At 45.3% G+C, this 16,405-nt stretch overlaps 1 protein-coding gene across 1 annotated transcript in view; it reads right to left on the bottom strand.

The window, feature by feature from the left end:
- Window positions 1-2,355: 2,355 nt before the first annotated feature.
- Window positions 2,356-16,405, bottom strand: part of dennd2c (DENN/MADD domain containing 2C) — a 27,045-nt gene continuing 12,995 nt past the window's right edge. The window contains exons 9-19 of the mRNA XM_079742543.1: window positions 15,802-15,911; window positions 15,117-15,186; window positions 13,611-13,688; window positions 12,523-12,663; window positions 11,977-12,125; window positions 10,877-11,054; window positions 10,485-10,526; window positions 7,702-7,819; window positions 5,005-5,256; window positions 4,458-4,538; window positions 2,356-4,141 (exon numbers count right to left, since the gene is read on the bottom strand). Of these exons, the coding sequence (XP_079598669.1) occupies window positions 4,110-4,141; window positions 4,458-4,538; window positions 5,005-5,256; window positions 7,702-7,819; window positions 10,485-10,526; window positions 10,877-11,054; window positions 11,977-12,125; window positions 12,523-12,663; window positions 13,611-13,688; window positions 15,117-15,186; window positions 15,802-15,911 (1,251 nt within the window). The 3' untranslated portion in view covers window positions 2,356-4,109. The remainder of the gene's footprint in view (window positions 4,142-4,457; window positions 4,539-5,004; window positions 5,257-7,701; window positions 7,820-10,484; window positions 10,527-10,876; window positions 11,055-11,976; window positions 12,126-12,522; window positions 12,664-13,610; window positions 13,689-15,116; window positions 15,187-15,801; window positions 15,912-16,405) is intronic.

Below are 16,405 nucleotides of genomic sequence, written 5' to 3' on the forward strand. Positions count from 1 at the left end.
TTATACGGGATTTATTTGCTTATATGTTTGATGATTTATATTTTAGGTCATCAGCCAGTGGCTTCGTGTTCAGTTTGGGATGAATAGATATGATGGTGATTGTGTACTCCTAAAAAAAAACGGTCATTCCTTTACCACCAGAAAAAATGGACAGGACCTTTCATTTGTAAATTGCCTTCTTTCATGTATCAGTCAAACATTGTTAGATACATATTATTGTTTGTGATCAAGTGGAGCAAGAGAAGGGCTGGTTGTTGGGGTATCCTGTGATGAGAGCCCACGAATAAAGGGTTGAACATTGCGTCTTAGCTTGTGGTCTGTTTGTGACAAGGGACCTGGAAACTCCACCTAAAGTCCGGTCTCACGGGAAGATTGCAAAAACACAAAAAGGGCACAAGGCCGCTGTAGACTGTAGACTGTGACAGGGAAACAATCCAAACAAAGGAAGAAAAGACAGGTCACCTTCCGAAGAGTAGTCAGGGAGCAGGCATAGGGCAGAACCGCAGGCAAAGTCCAAAAACAGGCAGGAACCAGGCTGGCAGGAGCCAGGCAGGCAGACTACAGGGCCTTTTGAACTGACTAGGTAAGCCAAGACCAAACGTAAAATCAATCTAATCCCAGGATATAAATAGGCTGAGTAGTTAACACACAATGACAAACAGGTGAGCAGGAAAAAGGATGTGAAACTGATAACGGCAGGATGTACAGGTGAGAGGCGGAGTCAGAGGCACTACAAAAATAGCCACATGGTGGACAAAACCGAGAATAACCAGCAGGAGGCCACAGAGTCACTGAGCCCAGACAGGTGCTGACAATCAAAGGTTTTAACATTTATTTTCCATTCCTTCTGTCTATATGTTTTACTAATTTGGACAGCTGAAAATTGTTTAATTCCAACAGGGTTAGTGGGAGGTAGCGTAGCGGTACCGACCAAGTTTAAGCTAACTTTGGCTGAAGCTAACTGTCTTTAGCTCACTACACCACCCCAAACCCAGTCTGATGTTGTGGACTCACATTTAATTTCATCACCCAATGAAAATGACCCAAAATACTGTTTAAAGGGGACATATTATACCACCAGGTGTGAGTGTGATTAGCCGTTACAAGCCGTTTGAAAATGTGCAGCTTCTGACATCACAGGTGGGCGTGTCCACCCAGATGTGCGCTGGATAGATCGGTCCACCAGCCTACCCAGTGGACCGTAGCAAACGTTGCTCATCTATCCGTCACACATCTGGGTGGACACGCCTGCCTGTGATGTCAGAAGCTTCACATTTTCAAAACGGCTTGTAACGGCTAATCACACTCACACCTGGTGGTATAAAATGTCCCCTTTAACCGAACTGTAACGTTATATGTTTGGCTCCAAATAGCCTAATTACAGTACTGATAACGTATATGGTGTTAGCCATAAACGTTCACACCCCCAAACCCCAGCCAGGAGTGTAGCACCAAATAGCGGGCCCTCTATACAAGAAGTTTTCTTTAACAATTCATTAGTTAAATAAAGATGTTATATCAATCAATTAATCTCAATGCAAAGGAAAGAGCAGTTTATATATTGACTGCTTACAATGTTGTGTTGGTCATACAGAAGATAAGGAAAAAAATCGCTATTCGATTATTCTGCCAAATCGTTCAGCCCTAGTTTTCCTTCACCCATTATGGACTTTTAAGTGAAAAGGCGATACTTAAAGTAAATGTATATAAATATATATCCTAATTTGATCCTACTGTGCACTTGCTTTTGATCATTACAAATAATAGTGCAAAGTGATTATCTTAATATACTGTGTTTTTAGCATAACAAACATTTTAAACAGGTAGTAAGTGGTCTCGAAGAGGAATCTTTTTTTTCTATCGCAGTCCTGGCTGTCTATCTCATTTGGACTTGACAAAGGTGGTCTAGACTACAGCTCTGCCTTTTTCTTAGCACATTTGTAGTATGCTTCTTTTTTCTGTACTGCTCCTTGGATGGCCTTAGCATCTCTCCACATTCACTACACTACTATACCCATCAATGATCCAGCATGTTAAGGCTGTGATGATCTCAGTGATTCACCTTTTTTTATGGGATGTTGCCCCAGGCATCCTGCAATATCGCCCAGAGGAAGTGCCGCCTAACCCAATAATATAAAAGTGTTTTGTGGAGTCCATGCAGGTCATTTATTTATAGGTTGGTCAACAGGAACATGTCATTTGGTATTCATTGAATTTCAGGAAGGAAGTTTCTAACAGCTTTGCGTAAGCCTCACAAAACTTCTACATGAGCCGATCGTAGCCAACCGGTTTGTCTCTCATTTTACCGCCTGCTTGATAAGACGACCATGTGCAGACATTTGTGAGGACCAGGGAGTTAATTTATAAGAGATGGAAGTTGAGGTTATGCCACAGCATATGCCAAACCTTTATTTTTTTAGAGAGAAGCCCATGAATGAACAAATATTTCAAATGTGCAGCTTTCTGCTCACCCATTGTTCTTAACAGTACAGGAAGGAATTGTTGATTGCTGCAATTTTGGTTAATAGAGTTTTTATTTTTGAGTCGTGATTTAACGACACATAAGGGTCCTCCTGAGGCTAGACCGGTTTAGAACCACTGCCACGAACTGCCCTCCAATACAAACCCTGGAACAACCACTAGGGGGCGACATTGAGCACAAATACAATTTGTGCTCAATGTTGTTTCTGTGATGCCAAACAAGTATAAGAAATACGTAAAATTAAAAGTAATATAGAAAAATACTGTACATTGGATCATGACATTGTGCAAAGTACACGTAAGTATTTACAACTCCAGTCTGAAGGAAGTAAATTCAGAGGAAGGTCCACAAAATTGGTCAACCGAAGTAACCCAACAAATTAATCATTGGATGTAAACAGAGCAAATAAACAAAAAGTCAAACAAATCAATGCAAGATTTATAAAAGCCTTTTCAAAACAAGGAATGCGACAAAAATAGTGGTTTTTGAAATGAACGTCACATTTCTACAGAGCAGTATAAATATTTGCCATGGTCTTATGTACTCAAAACATTTAAATGGATATTTAGTCAAATTTACAGTTTTTTGCTCAAACAGAGCTGAATCAAAGACAACATTCTTTGAGGTCTTCTTCCATCTATAAAATACATTCAAAAATCATACCATGAAAGTATAACTATTTACACAACACATAATGGCTGAATGCTAATGGTGTTTTTCACCGGCGATACCGTTTCAGAGTCCATGATTTGAGGGACAGGCTGATACACAGTACCGCTCTGATCCATAACTTCGACTGAACAGTACACACTTGGAACGGGAGTTTGGGAATGTTAGTAGACATGTAAACAACCTCCTTTGTGAACATTATAAACAATATGAAGTATGTTTTTGTGAAATCTGACACTAAAAATCATTATGCGTAGCTAATGAGTTGTAATAAGTGTATTTGAAGTTACTCTTGAGTTTATTAGCAGCTATTTAGGATTATTAACAAAATCGAGTGACTTTGATGAATCTTAGTATCCGATTTTTCTTTAAATTTAGCTGTTAATATGAGGTTACTAACTGTTACTGCAATATTATCAGGTTACACACGAGATGATCAACTGTTATTCTGAGATTATGAATTTGCACTGCAAGATTATCAACTATTAATCTGAGATTATTAAGTGTTACTCTTATTTCTAATTTTCCAGGTTTCTTCCCCTGACTTGCATCTTTGGCTGAAGTTCAGTTCAGTCACGGAGGACTGAATATAGCCAATAAACAACAAGATCGATAGTTAGCCAACCAGCTAATGAACTAGAGCCATATTTAGCCAAACCGCCAATGAACTAGATGGATTGTTAGCCAAACCGCTAATTAACTAGATCGATAAATAGCCAAACCGCTAATGAACTAGATCGATAGCTAGCCAAACCGCTAATGAACTAGATCGATAGCTTACCAAACCGCTAATGAACTAGATCGATAGCTAGCCAAACCGCTAGGAAGCTAAAGGCCCCATAGTCTGAAGGACACTTTGCTGCTGCCATTCATACTTGCTTCAATGTCCTTTTCCTTCTCAGACTGACTCAGTGCTCCTCTTCGTCATGTCTCGGAGACATGGAGGTTTGATCCAAGATCACTTCATCTGGAGGAACTTCATCTTGCTTCCTGGGAGGGGCACCAACCACAAACATCATCTTTATTTTATAATAGGAATACCATAGGGACTCTTTTTTTTTGTATTAGTGTAGTTGCAAATCAAACACACTTATGGCTTTTTAATTCAAGGCTCATTATTACTTAATTTTGATATTAAGTCTTATTATGTGTTTTGCTTTTTCTTGCTACACAGACAACCTTTGCCTTGTTGTGAGCATTTCATTGTACAGAACGACCAAGTGTTTGACAGCACTTTTGACCAGAAAACTTGACTGGATGTTAAACATTGAAATAGCGACAAGGTGAGGAAGGCACCAGCTCTCACCTAGTCCTTTAAGGAACCGGTTCACACCGGTGGGCTCCGGGTACGACTCCAGATACTCTGCTGCCCTCGCTTCAAAGAGACCTGAGGGAACAGAGGTGTGATTCAGGAAGACTCGATTGTTGATGGCGTGCTTTGACTGATCAGACGATTCGCATTGGATTCAACAATTAGTTAGGTGTGTAATGGGAGCAGGGAAAAGAGAAAATTTGAGTGCATGTTGTAGCACAGCATGAAGCAGGATGCTAGACTGGTGCATCATCTTGTCTGGCATCAGGCCTTCAAGGGGAGTGCACTACAAGCAGGGCGCCTCTAGGGGGCGGAACTGAGATGAGATCAGGGAGATGAGGGAGCAGGAAATAAACTCAAAGATGTTTACAGATAGACGGAGGGCCCTGTGGGGTTAAATACTAATGATTTGATTCAGGGAATAAAGGCGAGAAATAAATAAAGAGAGTTTGTGAAAAGCAACTAGATGCAGGTGTCCATCATGTCCCTCCAGAACATCGCCCTGCCTCGTTTCGATCGGTGGACCTTTGGCCCCGCCTACCTTTCCCCGCCCCGCCCCCACCCTTGCGCAGCTCCTTGTCCTGGACGAAGCCGGCGAACATCTGGGTCTCCATGAAGAGCTGCAGGAACTGCCGCACGCCGCGGGACGGGTGCGACTTGCGGAATGCGTCGCGCTGCAGCTCGCGGGTGCCGGCCGACGCCTCGGCCATGTGTAGCGGGTAGTGGCCCACCAGCTCCACGAAGAGACGCACGAAGGCCTCCGACACCAGAGCGCTCAGCTGCTCGCTGCGGTCTGGGGACGGGCGGCAGGGACACTGGGGTTAGACGGCGACGGTGTTGTCGGCAAGTTCACACTTCACCGGAGCTAGCTCAAAGTTCAGTTCACACGGTTTAAAATTAACTAGTTCATGGTCATGGTTCACAATTTACAATCTTGAACTAAGTTTACAGTCCCAGAAAATTAACTGTTCACAGTCATTTCTTTATTTAAATTCTATTCTACGTTTACATTTAGGGCCGTATTCTATTATTTTTTAGTAGAACCTCCTCCTACTCATCCACCCCACCCCCCTTAATCGTATCGACTGCTCACGGCCCAAACTAAATTAATTACTGTATACTACTGTAGAATCAAGATTACTAAAGCCAAGAAAAAACAATGTGAGTACCGTATTTTCCGCACTATAAGGCGCACTTAAAAGCCGGTAATTTTCTCAAAAAACGACAGTGCACCTTATAATCCGGAGCGCCTTATATATGGATCAATTCGTGTTTACAAATGAACAAAGTTGTCAGAACGCTTAATAAAGTTTGACTTTGTCTGACTGTTTTGTTGACATTCCCTTTATGGCTGGTTAAGACCACACGACAGATATTCCTCCACTATTAGGAAGATCACACTATACGATCACAGAGCCAGGAAATCGGGCGGAAGACTGGCCACACTACAAGATTCGAGGGTGCGATGCTCTACTTTGTATCATTCACGTTTGCAAGATATTTAAAAAATCTAAGGTTTGGAACTGCGTAATTGTGTTTTACTTTTTTGTCATAAAGGTTCCAGTTTTATATCTGCTAAATGCAGCAACTCGTCCTCACAGTTGCGTTGCGCGTGACGAGCTATACAATTAGCACAGCTCCATCTAGTGGATGCATAACGCATCCCCAGTCAAACGTTTGACTGCAGTATCTTCTATGCTATGCGCCTTATAATCCGGTGCGCCCTATTTATGAAAAAAGTTCTAAAATAGGTCATTCATTGAAGGTGCGCCTTATAATCCGGTGCGCGTTATAGTGAGGGAAATACGGTATATGTTTTACCCCTTAAACAATGTGCCATAATATGCAGACAGTGAAAAACCTAGCTATCCACAGCGGCCGGCCAGGATGACTTGGGTGGATGGACTTTGCATTTGTTGGCTCAAATGCTTATCTTGACGACCGTCTTTATGTCAAAAATATTTCCGACACAAGACTGGTCGGATGCTTCAATTCAACGTCTTTTTAAATTCGTTGCCGATGTGGCTGACGTTCAGACTTTTACCGTTCAAATCTGTACTCGTTTGTTCATAAAACTCTTTCAAATATTCATATGCACTATTGGCTTCAGCGGTAGCTACGTTGTTTTTTGAAGCCATGCTGGCATGCCGCCAGCAGTTAATCCACGGGAGCCGGTAAACAGTGCGTGAGCGTCAAGTACGTTCAGTTCACGTTCACCAAATATATGAACGCGTTCAATGAACGCCGCTGTTTTAGCGCGTTCATGCACCACACAGGCTGGCAACACGAGGTCTCTGCTGAGGACCTCGCGCGGTTCAGGTGAAGGGGTTGGGTTAGAGTGAAGGAGCTTTAGGGGGACCCTAAAGCTAGGGGGACCCTAGGGGGACTGTAGGCCTCGCGTCGGTCTCTCAGCAAGGGTCATGGCCACGGCGCGCCGTTCTCATGTTACATCTGATTAAAACTATACCTCAGGACAATGACCATGTTAGGCTGTTGATATTATAGTGTGCACACCCAGCAAAAAAATGTCAAACCTCGTGGCAACTGGCCTCTCAATGGGGGTGCAGGATGATAGTGAAACTCGGTATGCTAACAACACGCTAGCACAGTGGCGTCACTAGGCAGTTTCATCCGGGGCTAAAGCCCCGGATATTATTTAATTAGCCCCGAATCGTATTTTTTTTTGAAAAAAAAAAAGATTGTTTGCTTTACACTAGAAACAAACATGGGGATTCCAGGGGCATCTCAAAGTAGCAGTCCTTCAAGATAGTCCTTCTGGCAAGAGAATTAGAGAATAGAGAATTAAAAACATAACCAGACTGTTCACCACCTCAAGTGAATAAACCTATCCTATATCCGGTCATATATATATATATATATATATATGTAAGGTCTGTCTCACTTGTATTCAATTTACTCTGAAATAACTTGAATGGAACTTTAGATGTCGGGGGATAAGCAGCACAGCAGTCAGGAAGCTTTTTAAAGCTATAATAAACTGCGTATTTTGTAAATTTATGTAAAGCATTATGAAAAGATTCGCATGCGCAATAAAGCATTTTTTTTTTTTTGCCATTTTTCCTTTATATCTGGGCTAAGCCCCGGATATTTCAGAAACCTAGAAACGCCCCTGCGCTAGCATACCATGCAGAGCATTACATTTATACCACAGAATAAAAGCAGAATTTGAGTCTCTGAATGGACTCATTTCCACATGGGTCCCAGGATGGGGACTGACCTCCAGGGTTGGCCCCCTCCTGCTCCGCCTCCTGCCCCAGGATCAGCTCTCTCTCCTCCAGCACCTGCTGCAGAGCCGCCTGCAGCTTACTGGGCAGGATGCAGTCCTCGTCCCCCAGCTGGTGCATCATGGGAGATGGAGTCAAATGGATATTACTTGACAAGCGAAGCGAAGCTGCAGAATCCTTGAACGCAAATGGCGCTCGACTAAACTTGAGGTCTTTCATCTTGCATGGCACAACATTCTGCTCAACCTATAAGGGTGCGCTGACTACTGTCAGGAACGCCTACTTTTCCAGTATTATCAACTTGAATAGAAACAATCCCAAGTTTCTTTTTGACACGGTGAAGAGTCTGACTCAGAAACGGACTCAGATCATAGGCTCCTCCATCGTGGCAGGTGAATTCATGGATTTCTTTGAGAATAACATTCAATCAATTAAGAGAGGAAATTGACGCTTGCCATGCAACTTCTCCTACACATCCTGCGGGGCAGGACGGGGGTGATAAAGGCATCGAAACCAACAACTTGTATGTTGGATCCTCTCCCTTCCAAGGTTATCAAGGAACTTCTTCCCACGGTGGTGCCTGCAATCCTCTCGCTTATGAATCTCTCGCTTTCCACAGGAATTGTTCCGTCCAATTTCAAGGCTGCGGTGATAAAACCGCTACTCAAAAAGCCTGGCCTAGATCCTGAATTAGTCAGGAGCTATCAGCCAATATCGAACCTGCCCTTCCTTTCCAAGGTACAGGAAAGGATTCTAGCAAAGCAAATCGTCGATTATCTGATGAGGAACGGGGTTCAGGAATTTCCACTCAATTGAAACTGCTGTGACAAGAGTTGTAAATGATATCCTTCTTGCTTTGGATACAAATACAAGGTCAATGCTTGTGCTGCTGGACCTGAGTGCTGCGTTCGACACGATCGACCACAGCACTCTTCTTTACCATCTTGAGCACTATGTTTGTTTCTGGGGTACGGCTCTTGGCTGGCTTGAATCCTACCTCACAGATAGAACACAATTTGTGCTCCATGAGGGTTCAAAATCGAAGCACTGCAAACTACGCTTTGGCGTACCACAAGGGTCGGTCCTTGGTCCATTACTTTTTGCAATCTACATGCTTCCCTTGGGTGACGTTATCCATAGCTTCGGAATTAGTTTCCACTGCTTCGCGGATGACACCCAGCTCTTCATTCCTGTAGATTCAGGGGACTCGGCCCAGATTCAGAGGGTTGAGTCATGTCTGGCTGCGGTGAAGAGCTGGATGTCACAGAACTTCCTACAGCTTAACACTGGGAAGACAGAGCTGATAATTATCGACTCAAAGCGGGACCAGAGAGAATTTGAGGATGTCTCACTGTGGTTGGATGGCCTCGCCATCCCACAGAGTGCATCTGTCAAAAATATTGGTGTCCTGTTCGACCCTCAACTGTGCTTTGACCAACATGTTAGAAGTATAACTAGAATTGCCTTTTTCGATCTGAGAAACATTGCAAAAATCCGACCAATGTTATCTGCAGCGGATGCAGAGACACTGATTCATGCATTTGTTTCATCAAGACTGGATTATTGTAATGCACTGTTCTCGGGACTATCAAACTCTTTCACAAAAAGTCTACAGCTTGTACAGAATGGTACAGAGAAGGTTTGATCACATCACACCTATTCTCGCCCCTTTGCACTGGCTACCAATAACTTTGAGATCACATTTTAAGGTGCTACTGCTAACCTATAAAGACTTGCATGGATTATCTCCATTCTACCTGAAGGACCTGATCATTCCTTATAGTCCTTCTCGGTCCCTCCGGTCTTTGGGAGCTGGCCTTCTTTCACTGGCGAAGGTTAAAAAGAAATCGGCTGGACAGAGAGCGTTTGCCTATCGAGCCCCCTTCCTATGGAATAGGCTGCCACCAGTGATCAGGGAAAATGATTCTGTGGAGCTATTCAAAGGAAAGCTCAAAACGCACCTCTACAATCTTGCGTTTGGAACATAGGAGTGTGAAAACGACACAGATGCGACGTGAAGACCACTCTGTTTGTTTGTGCGTTTGTTAATACAGCAGCATTCCCACTATGTACTTTTCCATTCTAATTCATTATTCTGTCTGTTCTAGAGTGTTGCGGTGACTGGGCTGGATGCCTGGATTCTCCTCATGGTTATTCGGCCAGCACCACATCACCAATTTAATATGATGTGAATGTATTTACCTATGTGGCAATTATGGCACCCATTGCACTCCTGACCATCCCTGGAAGAAGGGATCCCCAACTATGCGTTTCTTCCCAAGATTTCTTCCTTGCTAATTTCAAGGGAGTTTTTTTCTTGCCCTCGTGGGGGCTTGGGTAAAGGGGGTGTCATAAATATTTGGCCTGTTAAGCCCTTTGAGACTGTAATGGTGATTAAGGGCTATACAAATAAAATTGAATTGAATTGAAATTGAAATTGAATTGACAAATTGTAACCACTGTATTAGAGTTGGAGGGAGGGTGTGCACTGTGTCAGGTGACGTATACTATAGAGTTCTACTATACTATCTATACATTATACTATTATTGTGTAAAATCGACCCTCAACCATTATTGTTGCAACATTTTCTAAAGCAATGATCGAGTATGGAATGTGGAATTTGTCTCTGTCACATTGAAGTGCATTGTGGGTAAAAAAAAAAAGACAAGTTCAGGCAAGGGCTTCATACCGGCCTCCTATTGATTCTAGCTGACAGACCTGTCATTCCCCTTTTATAAGGATACAAACACACACAAGACAAACACACATACACACCTGAACGACAAACTTGTCCGCACACAGATCCACAATGAGCACCTGAAGAGGAAAGAAGAAATATAATTTCAAAATCATACCATACAAAGTACAACTATTTACATTGTTATGTAAATAGTTTGACTTTAAGGTTTGCAAAAAAATATGAGGACATTGTTGCCGTACCAAATTATGCTATGTCTTTGAGAAATTACTTTGTACTTTTTGTCTTGCATGCATTTACCTGTTGAAAAAATTTGCAATAATATAACATCTCAAACTATAAACAAATGTCTCGTTCTTGTTGAGTCGTTTCCCTTGTCAAGCACTTTGTGTTACCGTTACGAACGACAAACGCACAGCAAACAAAGTTGCAGTTAATAAAACATTGCGTCATTCTAGGAGCAACGGACCTCCTCGATGGGCAGCTCCAGCAGCTGAGGCAGGCAGGGAGCCAGCGCCCCCATGAGGAAGGGGGTGGGAGAGCAGCTGATGTCCAACATGCTGGCCGGAAGCACTGGAACGAAGGTGTGCTGCCAGATGAAGGGATAGAGCAGCGCCAGCACTGCATGGCTACACCGCGACAACACACTATGGGGACAGAGGATATGCTAGTTAGCTACACCGCGACAACACACTATGGGGACAGAGGATATGCTAGTTAGCTACACCGCGACAACACACTAAGAGGGCAGAAGTAATGCTAGTTAGCTACACCGCGACAACACACTAAGAGGGCAGAAGATATGCTAGTTAGCTACACCGCGACAACACACTAAGAGGGCAGAAGATATGCTAGTTAGCTACACCGCGACAACACACTAAGAGGGCAGAAGATATGCTAATTAGCTACACCACAACACACCAAGGGGAGAGAAGATATGCTAGTTAGCTACACCACGCAACACACTAAGAGGGCAGAAGTAATGCTAGTTAGCTACACCGCGACAACACACTAAGAGGGCAGAAGATATGCTAGTTAGCTACACCGCGACAACACACTAAGAGGGCAGAAGATATGCTAATTAGCTACACCATAACACACCAAGGGGAGAGAAGATATGCTAGTTAGCTACACCACGCAACACACTAAGCGGACAGAGGATATGCTAGTTAGCTACACCGTGACAACACCCTGGGACGACAGAAGATAAGCTAATTAGCTTAACTGACAACCACAGATGGATACACCAGTAAGCTAGGTATCTGCTACTGTAATCTATGGACTGAGCTTCTGCACATTCTCCAGATAGCTGTATTCCATGGCTTGGCTGAGGGTTGGTTAGAATCATAGGTATTGTCAGCTGCTAGCATCCCAACTTTTGTCCATTTTTGATCTTGTCGGAAGCAGGACTTTATTTCTTAGAATATATTCTTAGAATATATATATATATAAATAATATATATATATATATATGAATACCCACTGTCATATTCAATTAATGTTTCCATTTAAAATCGTCCAATAAGCTTGTGAGGAGCGCGGTGAGTGACAAATAGCGGTGGTGCGTACCCCAGCTTGTCAGCAATGAAGATGACCCTGCGCTCCAGCAGCAGGGAGCTGAACACCTGCAGCAGCCGCTCCACACTCAGGCACTGCAGAAGGGTCCGGAAGTCCACGTGTTCCAGCCGGGAGTCCACCGGCCGACACAGGGTCAGCACCTGGGGAGCCAATAGGAGAAGCCCTTTCATTCTAGTGAACTGTTCTTTGTTCCTATTTCTAATCCATGATTTTGAGGCGCTTTCAGATGCGTTCTGTGGTTGATAAGATGTCACTTTGTTGATTCTAGGGGGGGAAGTGGAAATCAAACCCCAGTTTCAATGCCTTGTTCAACCAGTTGAATTAAACAAGACCACTACCTTGTGGATGCAACTGTTATCCAATCAGAATTAAAAAGGAAAATATAACTAATATAATACCGTAGTTACAGTAGAGTGAGACCATGGCATTAAACAGTAGTGACACTAGTGTGTGCAAATCAGCGCATTTCTGTCGCTTTATATCTGATTGTAGTTCCACAACGGCTGCAAAAGAACTACAACTCCAAGTAAGGCTCACCTCGTTGCCGGAGCCGGGCAGGAAGCTCTTGACGGTGATTGTGCGTCCGGGGGCGGGAAACGGGGCCTCCATCACGCTGCGCATGAAGGGGTGAACGAGTGCTGGACAGATCTCTCTCCGTCTCTCCACCTCCACCAGGATCTACACCCACACACACACACACACACACACACACACACACACACACACACACACACACACACACACACACACACACACACACACACACACACACACACACACACACACGTTTAATTACACACCTTGATGAAAGAGTAGCACGGCCCTTAGATGGGATTTGTAAAGGCAGGGCAAGGTGCACCTATTGTGTGTGTGTGTGTGTGTGTGTGTGTGTGTGTGTGTGTGTGTGTGTGTGTGTGTGTGTGTGTGTGTGTGCAGGGCGAGAACCTGTTCGCCTGCACCCCTCCCAGAAGGAGAGGGATTATATCCTCCCGTCCCTCTTTTCTCTGAACCCTACCAGACACAAAAGCTCTGAGGGCGTGGCCTCTCCCACCTGTTCTACTGGGGATTACAGCTGGACCTCAGCCAATAGCAGCTCAGCTTCACCCTGAGCACTCCCCTGACGACACCAGAGGTCAGAGGCCCTGCCTGTAGAGGTGGGATGCTCTGTCTGGTTTAGGGGTCGTGTGACTGGTCAATGAAGTAGGTGCCGTGTGATTTGTCAATCACCCAGGTGCTGTGTGATTGGTCAATCAGCCAGGTGCCGTGTGATTGGTCAACCAGCCAATTGCTGTGTGATTGGTCAATCAGCCAGGTGCCGTGTAATTGTTCAATCAGCCAGGTGCTGTGTGATTGGTCAACCAGCCAGTTGCTGTGTGATTGGTCAATCAGCCAGATGCCGTGTGATTGGTCAACCAGCCTGTTGCTGTGTGATTGGTCAATCAGCCAGGTGCTTTGTGATTGGTCAATAAGTTGGTTGCCATTTGATTGGTCAATCAGCCAGGTGCTGTGTGATTGGTCAATAAAATGAGTGCAGTGTGATTGGTCAATAAAATGAGTGCCATGTGATTGGTCAGCCAGGTGCTGTGTGATTGGTCAGGCGTCACGGTGGTGGGCGGGGTTCTCACCTTGGCGAACAGGTTGAAGCAGCCCAGCTGGCTGACCATGCAGTGGACTTCCGGGAGGCGTTTCCCCTTCCCACTGGGCTGAAAGGCACAGAGGTCTGGTGGTGAGGGGCTGGCCCAGAGGCCACGGGTTCGAACCCCGATGAGCGCAGTGTACCTGTAGGGCTCTTTGACCCCTACCTGCCCATTGATGACGTGCATCTTATACCATAGCCACCCTTGTGTGACGGCATCTGCAAAATGCTCGGGAGCAGGTTACCGTAGCACCGTTAGCATTGGGCTAGGCTCACAGTGGAAGACCATGTTAGCATTGGGCTAGGCTCACGGTGGGAGACCATGTTAGCATTGGGCTAGGCTCACGGTGGGAGACCATGTTAGCATTGGGCTAGGCTCACGGTGGGAGACCATGTTAGCATTGGGCTAGGCTCACGTTGGAAGAACATGTTAGCATTGGGCTAGGCTCACAGTGGGAGACCATGTTAGCATTGGGCTAGGCTCACGTTGGGAGACCATGTTAGCATTGGGCTAGGCTCACAGTGGGAGACCATGTTAGCATTGGGCTAGGCTCACAGTGGAAGACCATGTTAGCATTGGGCTAGGCTCACGTTGGAAGACCATGTTAGCATTGGGCTAGGCTCACGGTGGAAGACCATGTTAGCATTGGGCTAGGCTCACGTTGGGAGACCATGTTAGCATTGGGCTAGGCTCACGTTGGGAGACCATGTTAGCATTGGGCTAGGCTCACGTTGGGAGACCATGTTAGCATTGGGCTAGGCTCACGGTGGGAGACCATGTTAGCATTGGGCTAGGCTCACGGTGGTAGACCATGTTATCATTGGGCTAGGCTCACGTTGGGAGACCATGTTAGCATTGGGCTAGGCTCACGGTGGGAGACCATGTTAGCATTGGGCTAGGCTCACGTTGGAAGACCATGTTAGCATTGGGCTAGGCTCACAGTGGGAGACCATGTTAGCATTGGGCTAGGCTCACGGTGGGAGACCATGTTAGCATTGGGCTAGGCTCACGGTGGGAGACCAGGGAGTACAGTTTCCTTGTAAAACCGGGAATTTCAACAGAAAAACAAAGTGAAGCAGCCCTTTTCCTCAAAGAGGCCAACAGGTGCGAGGACTCTGCAGCCGTCGTGATGTCTTCATCTACATTTAGCAGGAGTTGGATCAAAGACACAAGTGAGGCCAAGACCAGTCCTAGGGTACAGTCACTATTGTATAGACTGTACAAACAAAAAAATCCTTATTAGGTTGGATAGCAATAATCGCTTTTGCATCACCAACCCCACTCCCTCTCACACACACACACACACACACGCACACACACGCACACGCACACGCACACGCACACACACACTCTAGAAATACTCACTCACACACAAACAACACACTCTTAAAACACACAAAGCCAACAAACATAAACAACACTGTCTATCGCACAACACACAAAACCCTCTGACGCACGCACACGCGATGAGTCACACACTAACTAGGGACTCACCAGGATCTTGCGACAGTAGCAGAACCAGCGACTGCCGTCCTCACCCGTCAGAACAAAGGAGAAGGTCTCACTAGGGGAGGGGGAGAGAGAGAGAGAGAGACAGAGACAGAGAGACAGACAGACAGACAGACAGACAGACAGACAGACAGACAGACGGACAGACGGACAGGGAGAAAGAGAGAGAGAGAGAATTAATCAAAGGTTACAATTTCATGTCACTGTTGGCTTTTTTCGCTGACTACGGCACCAAACTTGCTTTCGGGTTATTTTGAACAGACTTTTATTATTCCAACAACTCTGACCTAGTTCCTTTAGGAAACAGACAGCTGACTAAAATCCCTTGTGGTTTGAAGCGGGCTGGGGCCATTGGCCAAGCCTCAGGCACCTGGTCAGAGCCTCAGGTACCTGGTCAGAGGATCATGTACCTGGTCAGAGCCTCAGGTACCTGGTCAGAGGATTAGGTACCTGGCCAGAGGCTCAGGTACCTGGTCAGAGGATCAGGTACCTGGTCAGAGCCTCAGGTACCTGGTCAGAGGATCAGGTACCTGGTCAGAGCCTCAGGTACCTGGTCAGAGGATCAGGTACCTGGTCAGAGGCTCAGGTACCTGGTCAGAGGATCAGGTACCTGGTCAGAGCCTCAGGTACCTGGTCAGAGGATCAGGTACCTGGTCAGAGGATCAGGTACCTGGTCATGTCCGAAGACGGCTTCCAGTCCAGCGCGTCAGGGAAGCAGAAGCGAGGGATGGCCTTTAGTCGGTCTGCAGCCTCCTTGGAGTGACGAGACGGCTTCTCGAACTGGAACACATCACAGAGCGTAATTGGGGGCAGAATGTAACACTTTACTAGGAGTAGTATGTAACACTTTAATAGGGGTCAGTATGTAACACTTTACTAGGGGGCAGTATGTAACACTTTACTAGCGGCATAACGTAACACTTTAATAGGGGCAGTATGTAACACTTTACTAATGACATGTGTCTGTGCTTCATTTAATGCCAGACGGAAACGAGGGCGTCTCAGCAGAACAGTACCGTAAAGAAGTCAACCGATTAAACCCATTTTCAAAGGCAGAATCTCAACGTGACTTTTGACAAAAATATCCTCTGCACAAGATGGCGGCTGCGCTTGCGTCGACACCCACCCGCCCGTTTCATTTCTACCCACTGAACTCCAACAAGAGGCCTTTTTTAAAAGACATGCGTCCCGGAGCCTCAAGACGAGACGACCAAACGACTCAGCACTCAATCAACATGTCGTGCTCCTGACTCATCTCCTAACCACTTGTTCCC

The sequence above is a fragment of the Pollachius pollachius genome, assembly GCF_949987615.1.
Source record: "Pollachius pollachius genome assembly, chromosome: 8".
Taxonomy (NCBI): domain Eukaryota; kingdom Metazoa; phylum Chordata; class Actinopteri; order Gadiformes; family Gadidae; genus Pollachius; species Pollachius pollachius.